Consider the following 20,782-nt stretch of genomic DNA (forward strand, 5'->3'; position numbering starts at 1 on the left):
TTATTTGTTTTCAAAAATATGTTTTTTTTCCTCTTTAAGAAGTATTTACTAGAATTTTGGATACAAAGGGTCATAGCAAATTGCTTAATTCAACCTTCAGTTCATTTAAAATTTATTTTCCTATAACTTTAATGTGTGCATTATATAAAGTGAGGTACAACTGGACAAATAGTCCATTGTATAGATATATAAAATCTATATTTTCTGGCATTTTTCTATATCTTGTAATTTATTTAACTATTACTAAAACTATTTAATTTAATGTTACCAAAATTTTTCTCTTCATATAGAAAATTAATTTTTTTAAAGTAGAATGAAGGAAGATACTATTTAATTTTTATGCAGAATTTTGGTAAATAAATGATTCCATGTACTGTACATTTCTTTAGTGCTTTTTGAAAATTAAACCTCATTTCTTTCTGATTAATTTTTCTTAAATATTTTAATTTATATCCAGTTTTTTCTTCTGATATTGTTTCACATTTAAAATTAAAACTATTTGGAATCTTGTCAGCATACTAATCTACTGTTTGACCTACTCTGTTAAAACATTGCATATGTTTTCAGCAGGTCTTTTGAGCTTAAAGTACAATACTGACACCAAAAGGAGCCTATGAATATAACAACTTGTTATTCTTATTGTATGAAAATCTTAACGTGTATGTTTGCACTTGATGATTCTCATTTATTCAATTTACTGATTATTTCAGTTTTTTTATAAATGGAAATGGAAAGCAGTATGATATGAAGTTGGGAAAATGTGATTTCAGTTCCTACCTCAGCCATATATCATCATCTGTATAACCAACGGCAAGTCCCTTCCCCTTCTCTCAAGGTGCCCATACAACCCTCTAGGTCTATGAATTGTATCCTGCAGAGGAGGAGTAAGTCTCTATAAGTCAAAGTCCCTACCCTGATGAATCACGGATCCAAAACAAAAAAGAAAGAATCAGATTATGAAAATTCTATTTCAAATACATATTTTAAAAAATTATATGTTTCTTGGTTTCTAAGCCAGGAAGACTTTACTTCTGACATATACCAGATGAATGAGCCTGGGCAAGTTTTTTAACTTCCTAGCTTTCCTGGCAACTATCTATTACTTTTAAGTTTCAGGAAACATGCTCACTAGCATTAATAGAGATAAAAGTTCATTTATGATAATTTTGAAGAAGCAATGGGATACATTCAATTTGGAGTCAGAGGGCCTTATTTTTGAAACTTAGTTCTGTCAGCTATGTGATCTTGAACAGTAACTTTTTCTGACCTTTCTTCATCCATAAAATAAGCACCTTAGAGGGGCAGCTAGGTGGCCCAGTGAGTAGAACACCAGCCCTGGAGTCAGGAGTACCTGAGTTCAAATCCAGCCTCAACTTGTTATTAATAATTACCTAGCTGTGTGGCCTTGGGCAAGCCATAACCCCATTGCCTTGCAAAAAAAACCTAAAAAAATTATAAAATAAGCGCCTTAGAAATTAAAATTACTGCAAATAATAGTTATTTTAGTACATATAATTATTCAAAACTATTGTAGTCAATAAACTTTCTAAAAGACATGAAAGAGAAGAAGTCTAAGAAAAGAACTTTAGGTGATACTCCTCAAAAATGAGGATAGAATGAATGAATGAAGCATTTATTATGCTGTTGTTACCTATAAAACTCTACACATATGCACAGGTTACAAATAGAAGAATAAGACAGTTTCTGCTCTCAAGGAGTGTACGTTATAATGGGGCAGACAAATATATGGAATCCTTCAAGCAGGTCAGATGGAGCTAACTTCTATGGTTCTTAGGATTTGGCAGCAAAATGGATTGTGATGAGAAAAGAAAAGTTCCTGACCATTTGACACTTTCTTATTCCACTACCTTTCTGTCAGGAGCTGGGTAACATGCTTCATCATAGATCATCTGGAAAAACAGTTGAATGTTGGTTGTTTCATTGATCAGAGTTCCTTAATTTGTCTCTGCAGCATTGTTGTATTTTTTATGGTTTCTTGTTGCTTCCCATTTACTCTGCATCAGTTTATACTATTTAAGGTTTTCAGCAATTGTCTTTTATCATTTCTTATTTGACAATAATATATCCTGTTTTCTCAGCCATTGTCCCTTTAGATTTTAGTTACTTCCTTTTCTTTTTTCCCTTGAAGTCCTCTAAGATCAAGAGAAGTTTGTTTTGTTTTTCCCCTTTTTATCATCCCCTTTTATCTCCACCTGTTTCCCTGTTGAATTGATATACTGTTTCCCCATGTATAAGATGCTTCCATGTATACAATTCATCTTAATTTGGAGGCCCAAAATTTGAAAAAAATGTATTACATAAAGTTATTGAACTCATATTTCATTCACCATGAAATTCAAGGACCTTGTGCTCATAGCTTTCTGGCATTTTGGGGGCAAGTCTGGTGCATGGACACACACTTAATCCATTCTGTTTAATGAACTTGAAGCACCAATTGTGTCCTCCTTTGAAATTAGACACTTCTTCTTTATCAGTAATTTTCTTGCCTCATGCTGAACCATCTTTGTGGACACAGGAATTCCAATGGCCCTTTGCTCTTCAATCATCTCTTCAATTACCTCTCTAACTCAGACCATTTTGCTGACTTGCCTCTCATGGCCTTCTTCTGTGGTAGTGTTTTCAGTAGGGTTTCTTCTTCTCATAGCCAGTCTCAGATTGTTTTCTTATTTGAAGGAGGACCAACATTCAGCAGTACAATTTCTATCCACTTTTGCAAACTGTATCACATTGAACTTGAATTTAGCACTGTACAAAAATCATTTCTGAGCCATTTCTGGGCAGAACATGGCAAAATGTAACCTAGTATACCAGTATAAAATGTGAAACAAGCATGAAAAAAATGAGAAATGCCAGTAAAAAGATCTATAACCTGTATAAGACACTCCCAGATTTTTCGAAAAAGCATGTGTCTTATACCTGGGTAAATATAGTATTTCTACACCAAACTCTGCATGTGTGTTTGTGTGTGTGTGTGTGTTTGTGTGTGTGTGTGTGTGTGTGTACACATGTATTTAAATAGTTTCTTTTGTCTGTTTCAGGTAAGAGTGAGGTTCTTCTAATATCCAGTCCTACCACTTCCTTGTTTGTATATTAAGTTTATTTTTTTCTCCCCTTACACCTTCTCTTTCCTATTATTGAAAAATAATAGCAAAAAGTAAAACCAATGTTATTACTATGCATAGTCAAAGAGAACAAATTAATGTATTGAGATCTTGTATCCATCAGCTCCTGATTATCTCTACGAGTTACCTTTATATTGTTCAGAATTTTTAGGACTTTAAATAGTTGTTTTCTATATTATGTTTTTACTTTATAAATAGTTCTTGTTCATTTCACTTTATATTAGTTCATTCAAGTCTTCCCAGTTTTCTCTGAAGTCATCCATTTTCTCCTTTAAAATGGTACAAAAATATATTATTACATTCATGTCATAATTTATTAACCATTGCCTAATTCTTAACTCTTTAAGTTTCCAGTATTTTGCTCCCCCTACACACACACACACACACACACACACACACACACACACACACAAATATTAAATACAAATTGTCTCCCGACCCTTTCTTTGATCTTTTTAGAATATAGATTATGCAGTAGTATTGCTAGTCCAAGGATATGCACAGATTAATAACTTTTGAGGCAAGTTCCAAAATGGCTTAGATTAATTCATTGCTCAACTATTAGTACTTAAGAGTACCTATTTTCCCATAACCCTTCCAATAATTGTTATTTTCCTTTTTTAATCATCTTTTTCAATATGATAGATCTGACACAAAACCTTAGAGATGCTTCAATTTGTATTTGTCTAGTTGTTGTTGATTGGGAGCATGTTTTCATATGCTTATTATTAAGTTGGATTTCTTTGAAAACTGCTTATTCATATCCATTGAACACTTATTTATTGGGAAATGTATTGTGCTTCTATATTTAAATCAATTCTTTATGTATCTTTTGAATATGATTTTTGCTTTTAACTGTAGTAGAAATAGCATATTTAGTTTTGAGAATGAATTGTTTTCTAAATGTTGTTTGGGAATAGTCAGTCCTACCACATGATACAATACAGGGAATAGTCAGTCCTACCACATGATACAATACAATTTTTGGAAGAGCTATTATGCCTAGAAAGTACTTCTCTTCTTCACTCCCCCCCCCCACTACATTTATGTTGGCATATGAAAAAGCTTTCAGAGATTTCATTTGAATTTAGCATCAAACTTGGCAAGATTTCTTAATGAGAGGGCCAAGGAATGTGATAATCAAAATAGACAAAATGCCTCAATTTAGGGAATACAAAGTAAATGGGAAATGATGTGATCAAACATTCTAAAAAGAAGGCAGTAGGATTATTCCTAAAATATAACTTTAATTTTAGGTTGGAGTCTTTCTCAGGATTTTTAGCTTACACACAAAAATTCAGCCAGAAACTCCTGAGAAGCAGACCAATATTCCACATCTAGAATTTCACCTTCATGGAGGTACCTGCTATGGTCGAGGAATCAAGGTATTGCCAGAAGATAACTCTGATGTTGAAGAACTGAAAAGGTAGGAATACTAAATATGTTCTTACATCTCTAGGAGGATAAAAGATAAAGTCAAGATATGACTGTTGCTCCACTTCTTATCAGGCTGGGGGTGTCAGACCAGATGAGACTAATGAGAGCAGAAGAGCATGATGGTCAATTCAAACATTCTTTTCAGAAGCAGTTATATTGTCTGTGATTGTTCTCAGAGCAGGAAGCAGAAAACAGACAGCTGGCTGCCAAGATAAAGGGATAAAGACACATCATCCTAGATATGCTAAGCAGTTTAGATCTAATAAGCAGCAACATAGGATTTGGGGTTTGGGGGTTAAAAATCGATCTAGCACTGAAGAAGCCTGAGAGGATGTAGAGTCAAACTTTTTATTTTATCAAAGATCATTTTCTAAATAAGAAAACTGATACTGAAAGAGGTTAAGTGATGTGCTTTCATTAATAATACCAGGTTGAATCATCAGATGTAGGGTTTGAACCCAATATCCCTGACTACAGTCCCAATGTTCTTTCTCTTTTACACTTTTTGCTCAGAGTAGCATCTATCATAGAGCAGCTGGCTAGTGCAATGGATAGAGTGCTGGACCTGGAGTGAGGAAGCCTCATTTTCTTGAGTTCAAATCTGGCTTCAAATACTTACCAACTGTATCACCATGGGCAAGTCATTTAACCATATTTACTTCAGTTTCCTCATCTGTAATATGAGGTGGGAAATGAAATGACAAACCACTTCAGTATCTTTGCCAAGAAAACCCCAAATGGGGTGACAAGTTGGCTGAAATGACTCAACAACAATAGCAACCATCTACTACTAGACTACCAGATATCATCATTTGATAATGCTATTCCAACAGGCATCTGTTGACTGTATCCTTCTGAAGAAACTGGGCTAATCTTACTTGGATATGGTAATTTTGCTTTCTGGAATATAATATAGTAGCATGATTTTTGAAAATACTGTGTTGTTTATATTATAGGTTTTTGGATTCTGTGGATCTAGCTGCATATCAGCATGTGAAGAATCTCTGTGATTTGGAGATTGACAGTTCAAACAGTTTTTCATGTAAGAAGTATTAAAAGTTACTTAGTTGTGTGACCTTGGGCAAGTCACTTAACCCCATTACTTTGCAAAAAAGTATTAAAAATGAATCTTTTTTTATGTCTCACATAAAAATCCTTTACAGTACTAATTAAGTTAATTTTTGTGAAAAGTTTTAGCTCATTAAATTTTAGGTTTTGATTTCTTCAAAGTATTTTCCTAATTATTTGACTAATACTTTATTGCAGTTTTAGTAATGTTGTCAGGGGGAAAAGGAATATGGCCTAAGTGATTTAAATAAGGGTTACAAGATGTGAGGAAAACTGTACTCTTGAGCTTCATTCACTTGAGCTCCATCTTTGAATATCCCATTAAGTGACTATCTGGTCCCTTAAGTGAGCCTGACTGATCCAATAGCTACCAAAGGTAGAAGATCACCATCCAGTGGTGAGATAAGCACACTGCAAGTACTATACAGTACAGATAGGGAATTGCTAGTTCAGTCATGCTTACATTACAGTAATACAGAATATACTTCGACTTACTACAGAAAGAATATTTAAAAAATAAAATACTTTATCTTTCTAGCATAGGCCCTCCCACTGTGGAAATACAAGTCTCAACTCTCTTCTAAAGGGGAAAATTTCTCATTCCCAATTATATACAAGGATCCATAAACTATAAAATTATAAGCCTTGAAGTGAATATTTTAATCACAAACTATGAAACTCAAGGGTTTACATATATATATATCACTTTAATGATGATGATGATGATGATAGCCAGCCTGTTATGTGCTAGACACTGTCCTAAGTACTTTAAAAATATTATCTCATTTGATCTTCATGACTCCCTTGAAAAGTAGATGCTTTTATTATTCCCATTTTACAGATGAGAAAACAGGTTAAGTGACTTGCTCAGAGTCCTGCAGCTCATGTCTCAGGACTTCCTGGCACAAAGACCTAGAATTCTTTCTACCTCACTATTTCCAGTTTGTGAGCCATTCTACTGCCTGCACTTTTTTGGTGCATTTTCTCTCCCTCTATATTTTACACTCTATTGGAGATGCAGGAGCCATTTGTACCAGGCCTTTTAAAACTAAAACCCCTTCTTTCTGACTTGTAACTCTCTAGATATGCCATATAAAAAACCTGGAAGAAAAGTTAGGGTTCATTTGGTCCAACTCTGTCGTTTTATGTTGTTGTTAAGTAAAATGAGACCCAGAGAGGTTCAAAAACTTTTGTAAGTCTCACACCAAATTAGTGATAGAGTCCAGAAGTAAAACCTATTAAATTCAGAAAGATAAATCTCCTGAACTAAAATTTCACCTTATTTGACTCCAGGACTGGTACTCTATCCACCATGCCAACTAGCTGCCCCAAATTTCACCTCTCTTAAGCTGAATTTACCATTAGGATTATCAAATGCATAGTCAATCAAAAACCATTTTTTAATGAGCCTGTCTCTCAGAACCTGTGCTAGGTACTGGGAATACAATAAAAATGAAATATATCTACCCCTCAAGAAGCTTACAGTCTATCATAAAATGGTATTTTGCTTAAATCAGTGGAAAAAGTAAAATTTATTCTGAACTCACAAATATTTATTTACCCAAAATGAGATAGGAAGAGAAAAAATTCTAATTACCTAGCTGGGACTGTCTCCAGAAATATGCTGGTAAATGTTTAACTAATCAACTCTGAGAAAAAAATATACACATTACAACCTTTAAGTTTAATTTGTATTAACATTTTCTCTATCACTTTCTTAAACTGGATAGTCAATCAAGCAATCAATCAAGCCCTAATGTTCAACATTTGCTGATTTCAAAAGTCAAGTGCTTGTACTGAGTATTTGACAATCAGTGCTCAGAGCCAGTAGGCCCTTGCTCTAGCATACTCCTAAGTATATTCCACCAGAGATGGTATAATAGTAGAATTATACAAAATCAATACCTATGGGAAGAATCCATATAAATTCAATAGTTTTAAATATCTAAGTGTACAAGGCCTATACATGGTGGTACACTGAGCCGCAAGACACTGTGTAGATTGAGTATCCTCAGTAAATTTATGAGCAATATATTAAAGTTCCCCAGGAGGAGGAAACCATCACATTGCCTAAAGTAGGATGAACTAGTCTGAGGCAGGAACAAGTAATTCAAAGCTCTTGTACAGATCAAGTGAAATATATATGGCCCTGGAATAGGCCCTGCTCTTTCAGCATAGACGAGATTTGAGAGACTCAGTCTTTATCAGTCTTTAATCTGAGGAAAAAAGTTCACAAGGGTTATAATGATAATTTCTTTTGCTTATCTATGCTTTTGTTCTAAAGAAAAGAAAAGAAAATAGTTCTCTTGGGGACAAGGAAGAGGATTCACTGGGGAATGACAATTACTTAAGAAATGAACATTATCAATGCATTTTTAAAGGAGCAGAATTTATGAACCAAAATAGTTACTATCAAAATTATTAGTGTTTTTTTTCCTCTTCTCAAGTGAAAATTTCCTTTTAGGAATAATTGTGAAATTAATGATTTGTTTCCTTAACTAAAAAATAAAACACTTTTATATTTTAAAGTCATCTCATTAAAATTAATAAGATTTTTAACTTTATCTACAGTTATCTTTCCTTTCTTCAGAAATCTATTTTTAAGTAATGTGGTGATTATTTTTTTCTGTAGCCCAAGATGTGGTGTCACCATGTGATCTAGAAAGATGTCAGCAGCTTTCTGCAACAGGTATGAGAACATAGCCACAGTATTGTTTTTTGTATTAAAGAAAATACCTAAATGTTTCCTGAAAGCACTTACTATTCATTTTTTCTTTCAGTCAGTCTATTCAGTTTAAAGAAGTGTGCTGATTATTAAGTGTGGGGCAGATCCAAGATGGCTAAAGGAGGAGAGCCTCTCGTGGGTGCTCTCTCTATAATATTTCAAAACTTATAAAATAAGTACTCTAACTAAATTTTCAGGAGACAGAACCCACAGAGGGATCCAATGAGGCAATTCTCCAGCCCAAGGTAACCTGGAAAACAGTGGAAAGGCTCCGCTCCACCGGGTTAGAGGGCTGATCCGCCAGAGTGAAAGAACTTCAGTCTCCCAGAGGCAGCCCCAAGGCACCTGGGAGCCATAGCTCACAGCAGCAGGGGCAGTTTCCTGACATACACCCTGGGGAGCACTGGGCACAACTTGGAAGGTCAGCTGGGGGCATCTGCTAGAGCTAGCACGTGAAGCCTCAGGGCTCTCAGTGAGCAGCATGGGCATAGTAGCCCAGATCCAGGAAACAGGAGCCAGTAAGCAGGAGCCCCCAGGCAACTGAGCCTTGAGTGCTCAGCTGACCAAAGGGAGGGGAGTGGAGAGAGACTTAAGAGATTTGTCCTCTGTCCCTGGAACAGGACTCTGGGGCTCTGACCACATTCAGATACTGATCACAGTCTAGGTATCCCATAGAACAGCAGGGTCCCCCCACCTCAGCCCCGTGGCAGAGGGGTGTGCTTGTGGTCATTCACAGACCAGGAGGGGAAGACAGAGCTTCACACACTGAAATCCTTGTGGGGGAGGGGTCCCAGTAATACTCAAAAGCTCAGGAAGCACCCCAAGACCAGGCACAGGCTGGGGAAATGAGTAACAGAGGAAAAAGAGGAACGCCATTGAGAAATGCATTGTCTGAGCCCAAGAAGGATCAAAATACTCAATCTGAAGATGAGGAAGTACGAACTCCTGCATCTAAAGACTGTAAGAAAAACGGAAATTGGGTTCAGGCTATGACAGAGTTCAAAAAAGATTTTGAAAATCAAGTGAGGGAGATAGAAGAGAAATTGGGAAAAGAAATGAGAGAGATGCAGGAAAAACATGAAAATGAAGTCAGCAATTTAGTCAAGGAGATCAAAAAAATGCTGAAGAAAATAATTTGTTAAAAACTAGCATAGGTCAAATGGATAAAACAGTTCAAAAAGTTGAGGAGAAGAATGTTTTAAAAAGCAGAATTGGCCAGATGGAAAAAGAGATGAGAAAGCTCTCTGAGGAAAACAAATCCTTCCGATGTAGAGTAGAACTAAAGGAAGCTGCTGACTTTATGAGAAGTCAAGACACAATACTTCAAAACCAAAAGAATGAAAAATTAGAAGAAAATGTGAAACGTTTCATTGAAAAAAACAACTGATCTGGAAAACATTCAGGAAAAATAATGTAAAAATTATTGGGATACCTGAAAGTCATGATCAGGAAAAGAGCCTTGACATCATTTTTAAAGAATTCCTACAGGAAAATTGCCCAGATATCCTAGAAGTAGAAGGCAAAACAGAGATTGGGAGAATCCACCGAACTCCCCTGGAAAGAGATCCCAAAAAAACAACCCCCAGGAATATTATAGCCAAGTTCCAGAACTCCCAAGTCAAAGAGAAAATATTACAAGCAGCCAGAAGGACACAATTCAAATATCGTGGAGCTGCAGTCAGGATCACAAGGATTTAGCAGCAACTACATTAAAGGCTTATAGGGCTTAGAATATAATATTCCAGAAGGCAAAAGAGCTCGGAATGCAACCAAGAATCAACTACCCAGCAAAACTGAACATTTTCTTCCAGGGGAAAAAGATGGGCTTTCAATAAACCAGGGAAATTTCAAACGTTCCTGTTGGAATGGCAAGAGCTGAATAGAAAGTTTGATCTTCAAATACAGGACTCAGGTGAAGCATAGAGAGTGAAGGAGAAGGGTAAAATATGAGGGACTTAATGATGAACTGCATGTATTCCTGCATAGAAAAATGATACTGATAATACTCATATGAACCTTCTCATTTAATAGAGCAGGCAGAAGCAACTTTTACAGATGAAGCACAGGAGAGAGCTGAATTTGAAGATATTATATATTGTAAAAATGAAGTCAATGGCTAAAAGGGAAATATAATGGGAGTAAGAGAAAGGAGAGGTGGAATAGGCTAAGATATTTCATATAAGATTTTTTTCATTGCAATGAGCTATTGCAATAATATGGAAAGGGAGGAAGGTGAGGGGGAATAAGGGAACCTTCGCTCTAATCAGAGGTGACTCGGAGAGGAAACAGCATATATACTCAAATGTGGTATAGACATCTAGAGTAAAAAGGAGAGAAAGGGGACAGGAGAAGGGGAAAGGGATGTGAGTGATGGAGGAGAGGGTCGAACGTGGGGGAGAGTGGTCAAATATAACACATTTTCTTTTTTACTTCTTGCAAGGGGCTGGGTTTAGATGGCTTGTCTGGGACCACAGGGCCAGGTGGTTGCTGGGCCTTAGGGGTGGTATGTGGACATGGGGCCCTACAGCACGTTTAAAAAGAGGGACAGAGTGAAAGGAGAGAGAAAATATAATATGTGCTAGTGGGGAAATATGGAGGGAGTTGGGATCAGCAGTGCCAACAGTGGAAAAATATGGAAGTAGCTTTTATGATGGACTTATCCTAGTGGTGTTGGAACACAGACTGAAGCACATTCATTATTATTATTGTGATTATTATTATCATCATAGTCATCATCATTATTTTATTTATTTATTTTTTATTTTTGCAGGGTAATGGGGTTGGGGTGGCTTGTCCAGGGTCACACAGCTGAGTGATTGTTGGGTGTCTGGGGCCGCATTTGGGCTCGGGTGCTCCTGGCTCCAGGGCCAGTGCTCCATCCACTGCACCACTCAGCTGCTTCTATTATCATTATATTATTATTATTATTATTATTATTATTATTATTATTATTATTATTATCATTATCATTATTATTATTATTAAATTTTTCCTCTTTATTGCTCATGAGGGTCTATATTTTTTGGGGGAGGGGGTATTATGTTTACTCTTAAACAAGAATATTTTAGTAATGTATAAAAAACATCATTTGTACAAAAATAATATAAATATAATAAAGAATTGTGCTAGATTTGTCTGAGAATAGAACATGATCTTTAGTTCCTTCCCCTTTCCTTGTTTTTTTATTCCATTTTGTCATCAGATAAATTGAAGCTTTACCTTTAGAATTGAAAAAAGTCTAAAGATATTCATTTTGATATTTAACCCAGTTTTTAATACTGTTTTGAAAAAAAATCTATTATATCATTGGTACTGAATGCTGTCTTGAGAAGACTTGAAGGATATCATAATTCAGAATTTAATAAGTGTACATACATACAGTATAATTCATCTTAATAAAAAGTGAAAATCTATAGACTGTAAATAACTATTGATCATACCTTATATTTTGGTTCTCTGTTCATTTATGGTGTTTCAAAAGGAAACATTCTTAAAATGATTAAAGGTCTCTGCTGCTGACCTATTCTGTATAAAACTATGGGGTGATAATTCTCTAAGAACAAAATATACTCCTGCAGTTAATTAAGGTGATCATCTTTGCTAATGGTCATGCAAAAAAAAATCATTTTTAAAATATTCTCTTAAACTAGCTTTTGCATCTTGCTAAATGGAGGCAACATTCTAGAGAATAGAAAAAAACTTCATATGAACATCCATATATATATATAGAGAGAGAGAGAGAAGGAAAGAGAAAAGGCCTTAGGCCATAGAATTTTATATCACAATTAAATACTATTGGATATTGTTCAGCTAGAGTACAAAGAGTTGTTTCCACATGACTTTACAGATGAGACCCATCTCCTAATTTCAAGAATTGCCTGGTGTTATTTCAAGTCTCCTTTCCAAGAAAAACCAGAATATTTTATTTTACTAGTCACTGCTCGGTTAACCCTCCCTTTTATTGTTTTCATTTTCCCAATGTGGTTCCAATACAGTATAAAGTGATCATGGTAGTAGGATGCTAATAGTAGTAGAACATGAAATTTAGGATTTGTTTTTTGAAGAGATCTGAGACATTATTTAGTTCAACTACTCATCCTAGAATGAAGAGAATGAGTCTCAGAGTAGGAAGAAAATATTTTTAGAGTACTTCTAAGTTTTAATGGGAGCTGTGTAGTCCATTTAAGTTTCAGAGATAGATGACTTTCAAAGATTGTCTTGTATTAATTTCAAGTACATAGAGTAATTGGAACTGCATTGTCAAAATGCTTCCCTGCTGTAGGTTTCTTCAAAAGCATCTGCTTTAATATATTTATTAAACCAAAGCCTTGGAGAAAAAGGAGGAATTTTATTGGTATGTTATATATCTAAAAGGATGAACATTAAAAACAAGTTATCTTGAATATAATAAACATTCTCCTATATATTTTGTTTTATAAAGCAATCCTAGAAAATCCTTTCTTTGTAGAAATTAGGTTCATTTCTGCCAACTATTTGTCCAGATTGTTACAAATTCTGAATTAAAGTCATCTAAATTAATTGGACTTATATATATTTGGTTCAGAAGGATCCTTGGAAAGCTGTATTCATCCAAATCCACTTCTTTTTAGTACTTACAGATCACCAGTATTTGGAGACAACTCCTTTGAATGCTATTTTGAAACATGATGCCCCTCAGCATTATCGCATCAGAGCAAAACTGAGAAATTATGAACCCCAGAAACTCTATCAGTCTATTAAACTACATTGCCCTAAATGCCATTCACTGTAAGTGTTTCTTATGCTCTTTTTTTTTAGTTTTTTTTTTTTTTTGCAAGGTAATGGGGTTAAGTGGCTTGCCCAAGGCCACACAGCTAGGTGTCTGAGGCCGGATTTGAACTCATGTACTCCTGACTCCAGGGATGGTGCTCTTATCCACTGTACCACCTAGCCACCCCTCTTATACTCTTATTTCAGATTATCTCTGTGTATTGTGTAGTAAAAAATGGTATTGAGTTTTAAATCTTAGAAAGATCAAGTTAACATATTTAAGTTTCATGTGTTGGATTTTGAGACTGTAATCCTAATTTACACCTCTCTGATTAATTTCTGTAATAATATTCACTCTATTAAGTCTAGTAGCCCTGGCAAATACATGTAAGGAATCATCATTTGACCTAGTTGTTGAAACAATAATATTGATTTTGTGAGCATTTTCCCCTCAACCCTTGTTTCTCATTAAATACTATATTACACACATTTTGATATTAGGAGCTACTATAAGAGAAGTCTACAAGGCTTTGATTTGTAATAATCAGGGCTTCTTAATCTGTTGTCTGTGAACTTGTGTTTTTTTCAAATATTTTTGTAACTGCTTTCAATATTGAGTTCCTTTGTAATTAAATACGTTTTAAAAATTTATTTACAGACATGATTCTGAGAGGTATTCCATAGACTTCACTGTTATGCCAAAGGGGGGGGGGGGGTCTGTGACAGGGGGGAAAAAAAAAGACTAAGAATCTCTGCTTTTTCATTGATTTCCAAATTTTTTTGGAATTTCAACTAATATGATTGTCTTAATTTCGCAATACATCCATACTCCATTTAAAAGTGTAATATAGCATCTTATGCCTATTTTTTAAAAAGCAATTTTTCTGGGATTTTTATAATATTCCTGGAGATTATTAGAGACAATCTTGAAGTTTTAAATACAGTTTGAGCTTACTGATATATATGTAAAATTATGATTTGAACCTGTTTGCTACTTCTCACATTGCTTAAATATATTGTAATATCTAAGAATTATTTAGCTGTCTAAATATAATTATTAATGACTGTTTATTTACTGTTAGTAATTTAACCTCTGTTTTAGTCTTCCAAGCAACTTTATAAATCATTTGCTTATACTCTGTATTATTCATTGGTTTTAGGCAAGAAGTTCCCCTTGAAAGTGATTTTGAGTCAGTTTTACAAAACTTAGCAACAGAATGCCCAGATCCCAAATTACAAAATACATCATTATATAATTCAGAAGCGTGGACTACCCAAGACCAGCAAGAAAGAAAAATAGTTATTCATTTTGTAAAAAATGATGGAATTCTCCAAGCCCCAGAAGATACTTTGATCATGATAGAAGGTATGCATTTTTCATTGTTTCATTTGTTCATTGTTTCATTTTGTTACAAGAAGAGCCTTGACCACTATGTTTTTTTCTCTAGCAAAATTTTAATTAATTTTGTATAAAACTTAGGTGATATCCCTGAAATATTGATTCAGTTGATAGTCACAAAAATCTGTCTTTAAGGTTATTTTTCTTTCTTTTTGAGCAAATACCAAGTATTTATTTCTGAATCTAAATTTGGACCTACTTTTGGCGTTACACCTAGTGCTTTATTTGGCGTATTCCAAGTAAAGGTGGAAAATTGATCTTGTATAAATTGACTCTTGGGTTATGACTAGCAGCTATTAATATGACCTCTAGATGTCACTATTGTTTAACAAATCAGTTAAGTTTGGTCTTGCTATCAGGAGAAAAGGAGTGATTTTGGAAAAAATAATGTTAATTAAAGTTTAACAAAAATGAATATTGAACCTAAGTTTTCAGTTTGCTTTTTAAAAAGTCAAGTAAATATTTTTAAAATATTTTTATTATTATTTAAAGTTTTTCTTATGAATTACCATATAATTGAAAGGAACATCCTTTCTGTTTTGTGCTAACCAAAATGTGCTCAACAGATAATAGCAATATTTACAGAACAGTATTTATATAGCTCTTTAAAAATTGCAAAGTGCTTTGTGTATCTCATCTTCTTTAATCCTGACAACAACCATGTGATGTTGGTACTATTTTTATTTTCATTTTGCATATGGGAAACACAAGTCCCAGATTGAGATTGTATCCATATAAGGAACTTCTGGCATGAAATCTCCTTCCATTAATGCAGATCAGCAATTAATTTGTAACTTTAAATATTATCGAGGACAGTATAGTGAGATTCAAATAGAAAAGATAACTTGCAGCTACATATTGACTCAGAAAATTACAAATTTTAATATTATTTATGCTGTAACTTTTTTTTATTTTATTAGATATTTCCCAGTTATATTTTAGCCACACTTTGGAGTTTTGCAGAGCTTTACTTTAAATTTCTCATCTAAGTCACTGATTGACCAAGCTAGAATGTTTCATAAGTAACATATAAACCCAGATCTTTCTTATTCCAAGGCCAACTCTATCCTCTATATCAAGATACCCCTCATTTTTAACATGATAGGCCTTTCTTCCTTTTTACAGGAGATATAGCCCTAGAAGTTCCAGAAGCATTTTTGGAATGTAGATTTCTCTAGTAGCATTGTTTGAAAATCACATTTACTCCAGGTTTTACCAGTTCCACATTTACTCCTGATTTACTCCAGTCATTATTGTAAAAAAAAGAAATTATCTTTGCTATGTTATATTTCATTTCAATGTTTTTCCATATATCTTCCATAGAAAATCTTATCTGTTATGTTGCAGATCAAGATTTTTTTATATGAGTGTACTGAGGAAGCATTGACCAATAACTATTTTCTTACACTCTTCCCATTCTAACCCTACTGATGACCATCCATTTTTCCAGTGACACAGCTTATTCTATCTCTTAAATATAGATAACCAGAGCTAGAAGTTAGATTTTTCCTCTTTCTCTCTCTCTTTTTGTTATTTTTGGGTTTTGTTTTGGGTTTTTTGGCAAGGTGATAGGGTTAAGAGACTTGACCAAGGTCACATAGCTAGGTTATTATAAAGTGTGTGAAGCCGGATTTGAACTCAGGTCCTCCTAACTCCAGAGTTGGTGCTCTATCTACTGCTCCACTTAGCTGCCCCTAGATTTTTTTCTAAGGTAAAAATATCAAAAATGGAAGATACCTGCAATGTGATTTCTCATTGTCTCATGGGAAAGTGAAGAATTCCTGCTTTATTGTATTATGATAATTAAAATAGTTGAAGATTTTCAAGTTTTAAATATTTTTAAATCACTTCGACTATCGTTCTTTTTTAAAAGATTTTATTTATTTTGAATTTTACAATTTTCCCCCTAATATCGCCCCCCCCCCAGAAAGCAGTCTGTTAGTCTTTACATTATTTCCATGGTATACATTGATTGAAGTTGAATGTGATTAGAGAGATAGCAAAGTTACATAATGAGATAAAAGTTTGTTTTTTTTTTATTAAAGGTAATAGTCTTTGGTCTTTGTTCAAACTCCACAATTCTTCATCTGAATGCAAATGGTATTCTCCATTGCAAATACCCCCAAATTGTGCCTGATTGTTTCACTGATGGAATGAGCAAGTCCATCAAGGTTGATCATCACCCTCATGTTGCTGTTAGGGTGTACAATGTTTTTCCTGGTTCTACTCATCTCGCTCAACATCAGTTCATACAAATCCTATCAGGCTTCTCTGAATTCCCATCCCTCCTGGTTTCTAATACAATAATAGTGTTCCTTAACATACATACCACAGTTTATTAAGACATTCCCCAACTGATGGACATACACTCAATTTCCAATTCTTTGCCACCACAAACAGGGCTTCTATGAATATTTTTGTAAAAGAGATGCTTTTACGCTTTTTCATAATCTCTTCAGGGTATTGTCCCAGTAATGGTATTGCTGGATCAAAGGATATGCATATTTTTGTTGCCCTTTGAGCATAATTCCAAATTTCTCTCCAGAAAGGTTGGATCGCAGCTCCACCAGCAATGTATTAGTGTCCCAAATTTTCCACATCCCTTACAACACTGGTCATTGTCCCATTCTGGTCATAATGGCTGAGAGGTGTGACCTCAGAGATTTCCTCATCTGTAAACTGGCTTTGCATATGCTGTGACCATTTGTCAATTGGGGAATGACTCATGTTTATATTTTAGAAATGATTCCTTGGTAGTTGTAAAAGTTGTTTCCCAATTTATTACATTTCTTTTGATCTGGGTTACAGTGGTTTTGTCTGTGCAAAAGCTTTTTAATGTAATCAAAATTATCTCATTTGTTTTTAAAGATGTTCTCCATCTCTTCCTTGGTCATAAACTACTTCCCTATAGATAGATCTGACAGGTAAACTATTCCTTGATCTCTGAGTTTATAATATTGTTTTTATGTCTAAATCCTGTATGCATTTTGATCTTATCTTGGTATGTAGGGTGTGAGGTGTTGGTCTAATTCAAGTTTCTACAATGCTGATTTCCAATTTTTCAAACAGTTTTTATTTAAGAGAAAATTTTTATCCCACTAGCTGGACTCTGGGTTTATCAAACAGCAGATTACTATAATCACTTCCTGCTATTGTACCTAGTCTGTTCCACTGATCCACCACTCTGTTTCTTAGCTAATACCAGATAGTTTTGATGACCAGTACTTTGTAATATAACTTTAGATCTGGTAGGGCTAAGCCACCTTCTTTTTGCACTTTTTTTCATTAAATTCCTGGAAATTCTCAACTTTTTATTTCTCCATATAAATTTACTTACAATCTTTCTAACTCTTTAAAAGTAATTTTTTGGAATTTTGATTGGAATTTTGATAAAATTGTCATTTTTATTATATTAGCTTGACCTATCCATGAGCAGTTGATATTTGCCCTGTTATTTAAATCTGATTTTATTTGCACAAGAAGAGTTTTGTAATTGTTTTCAAAAAGTTTTTGAGTTTGCCTTGGCAGTTAGGCTCCTAGGTATTTTATATTGTCTGAAGATACTTTGAATGGGATTTCTTTTTCTAGCTCTTTTCTGCTGCATATTGCTAGTCATATATAGAAATGTTGAGTATTTATAAGGGTTTATTGAGGGTTTATTTTATATACTGAGACTATGCTAAAGTTGCTAATTATTTCTAGTAGTTTTTTAGATGATACTTTTGGGATTCTCTAGGTATACCATCATGTCATCTGCAAAGAATGAGAGTTTTGTCTCTTCCTTCCAAATTCTAATTCCTTCAATTTCTTTTTCTTCTCTTATTGCTGAAACTAACATTTCTAATACATTATTGAATAGCAGTAGTGATAATGGACATCCATCTTTCACCCCTGATCTTACTGGAAATGCCCCTAGTCTCTCCCCATTGAATATAATGCTTGTTGATGGTTTCAGATAGATATTCCTTATTATTCTCTTTTTTTCTTTTTTATTTTTAAGGTTTTTTTCCCCCCAAGGCAATAGGGTTAAGTGGCTTGCCCAAGGTCACACAGCTAAGTAATTATTAAGTGTATGAGGCCAGATTTGAACTCAAGGACTCCTGACTCCAGGGCCAGTGCTCTATCCACTACACCACCTAGCTGCCACTACTGCTTATTATTCTAAGGAACAATCCAGTAATTTCTATGCTCTCTAGTGTTTTTAGTAGGAATTGGCGCTGTATTTTGTCAAAAAACTTTTTTAAGCATCTATTGATAAAATATTTTTGTTATTTATATAATTAATTATACTAACAGTTTCCCTAATATTGAACCAACCATGAATTCCTGGGATAAATCCTACTTGGTCATTATGTATTATCCTAGTAATAACTTGTTGTAATAGTTTTGCTGAGATTTTATTTAAGATTTTTACATCTATATTCATCAGGGAGATAGATCTATACTTTTCTTTCTCCATTTGTTTGGGGAATGTCTTGTTTAGGTATCAGCACCATATTGGTGTCATAGAAAGATTTAGTCAGAATTCTGTCTTCACCTATTTTTCCAAAGAGTTTATATAGAATTGGAACCAATTGTTCCTTAAATGTTTGATAGAATTCACTTCTGAATCCATCTGGCCCTGGAGAATTTTTCTTAGGGAGTTCAGTAATGGCTTGTTGAATTTATTTTTCTGAGATAGATTTATTTAGGTATTTAATTTCCCCTTCCTGGTAACCTGGGCAACTTATATTTTTGTAAATATTCGTCCACTTTCTTAGATTATCTAATTTATTGGCATAGAATTGTGCAAAATAATTCCAAATTATTACTTTAATTTCCTTTTCATTGGTGGTGAGTTCACCTTTTTCATTTATGATATTAGCAATTTTGTTTTCTTCTTTCTTTTTTTAAATCAAATTGACCAGAGATTCATCAATTTTATTGTTTTTTCATAAAACCAACTCTTGGTTTTATTTATTAGTTCAACAGTTTTCTTACTTTCAATTACATTAATTTCTTCTTTAAATTTTAAAATTTCTAATTTGGTATTTAATTGAGGTTTTTAATTTATTCTTTATTTTTTTAGTTGCATATTTAGTTCATTGATTTCCTCTTTCTCTAATTTATTCATGTAAGCATTTAAAGATATAATATAACCCCTGACAGCTGCCTTGAATGAATCCCATCGGTTTTGGTATGTTGTTTCATTATTGTCATTATCTAGGATGAAATTAATTATTCTTTATACAATTTGTTTGATCCACTCATTCTTTAAAATGAGGTTATTTTGTTTCCAATTAGTTTTGTGTCTATATCTCCCTGGCCCAATATTGCATATGATTTTTATTGTATTATGATCTAAGAAAGATGTATTCAATATTTCTGCCTTTCTGCAATTGATTATTAGATTTTTATGCCCTAGAACATGATCAGTTTTTTGAGTAAGTGCCATGTACTGCAGGAAAAAAAAAGTATATTTCTTTCTGTCCCCATTCACTTTCCTCCATAGGTCTGTCATGTCTAGGTTTTCTAACAATCTATTTACCTCCTTAACTTCCTTCTTGTTTTATGGTTAGATTTATCTAAATCTGAGAGCAGGAGGTTGAGGTCTCCCACTGGTAGAGTTTTGCTGTCTGTATCTTCCTGTAACTCCTTCAACTTCTCCTTTAAGAATTTGGATGCCATACCATCTGAATGTATACATGTTTAGTATTGAAATTACATTGTTGTCTGGGGTACCTTTTAGGAGGATATAGTTTCCTTTCTTATCTCTTTTAAAGCTATCTATTTTTACACCTGCTTTGTCTGAAATAAGGATTGTTACCCCTGCTTTTTTTTCACTTTAGCTGAAGCAAAACATATTTTGCTCCAACCTTTTACCTTAATATGTATATCTCTGCTTCAAATGAGTTTCATGTAAGCAGCATATTGTAGGATTCTGGTTATTTATCTACTCTGCTATTTGCTTATGTTTTAAGGGAGAGTTCATCCCAGTCACATTCAAAGTAATTACTAACTCTTTATTGCCTTCCATGCTATCTTCGCTCTGCTTGTACTTTTCCCCTTTTTTTTCCCTTTGTCCATATTCCCCAATATTTTGTTTCTGAATACCACCCCTTTCAGTGTGTTTGCCCTCCTATATCCAACCCTCCTCCCCTTTCTTTCCCCTTTCCCTTTGCCCTTTTTTCTTTCCCTTCCTTCTCTTAGTTTCTCTTTTCTTCCCCATCACCTTTTCCCCCTTTAACTTAACTGAATGTATTATTGTTAACTTTTAGACAA

General features: G+C 34.0%; 1 protein-coding gene across 6 annotated transcripts in view; it reads left to right on the forward strand.

Moving 5' to 3' along the window:
* POT1 (protection of telomeres 1) overlaps positions 1-20,782 on the forward strand; it is a 121,707-nt gene that overhangs the window by 77,793 nt on the left and 23,132 nt on the right. For all 6 annotated transcript variants that reach the window (XM_074193783.1, XM_074193784.1, XM_074193786.1 and 3 more), the window contains 5 exons: positions 4,400-4,569; positions 5,537-5,622; positions 8,281-8,337; positions 12,984-13,140; positions 14,283-14,488. In XM_074193783.1, the coding sequence (XP_074049884.1) occupies positions 4,400-4,569; positions 5,537-5,622; positions 8,281-8,337; positions 12,984-13,140; positions 14,283-14,488 (676 nt within the window). The remainder of the gene's footprint in view (positions 1-4,399; positions 4,570-5,536; positions 5,623-8,280; positions 8,338-12,983; positions 13,141-14,282; positions 14,489-20,782) is intronic.

This window comes from Macrotis lagotis, chromosome 7 (genome assembly GCF_037893015.1).
Source record: "Macrotis lagotis isolate mMagLag1 chromosome 7, bilby.v1.9.chrom.fasta, whole genome shotgun sequence".
In the NCBI taxonomy this organism is placed as follows: Eukaryota; Metazoa; Chordata; class Mammalia; order Peramelemorphia; family Peramelidae; genus Macrotis; species Macrotis lagotis.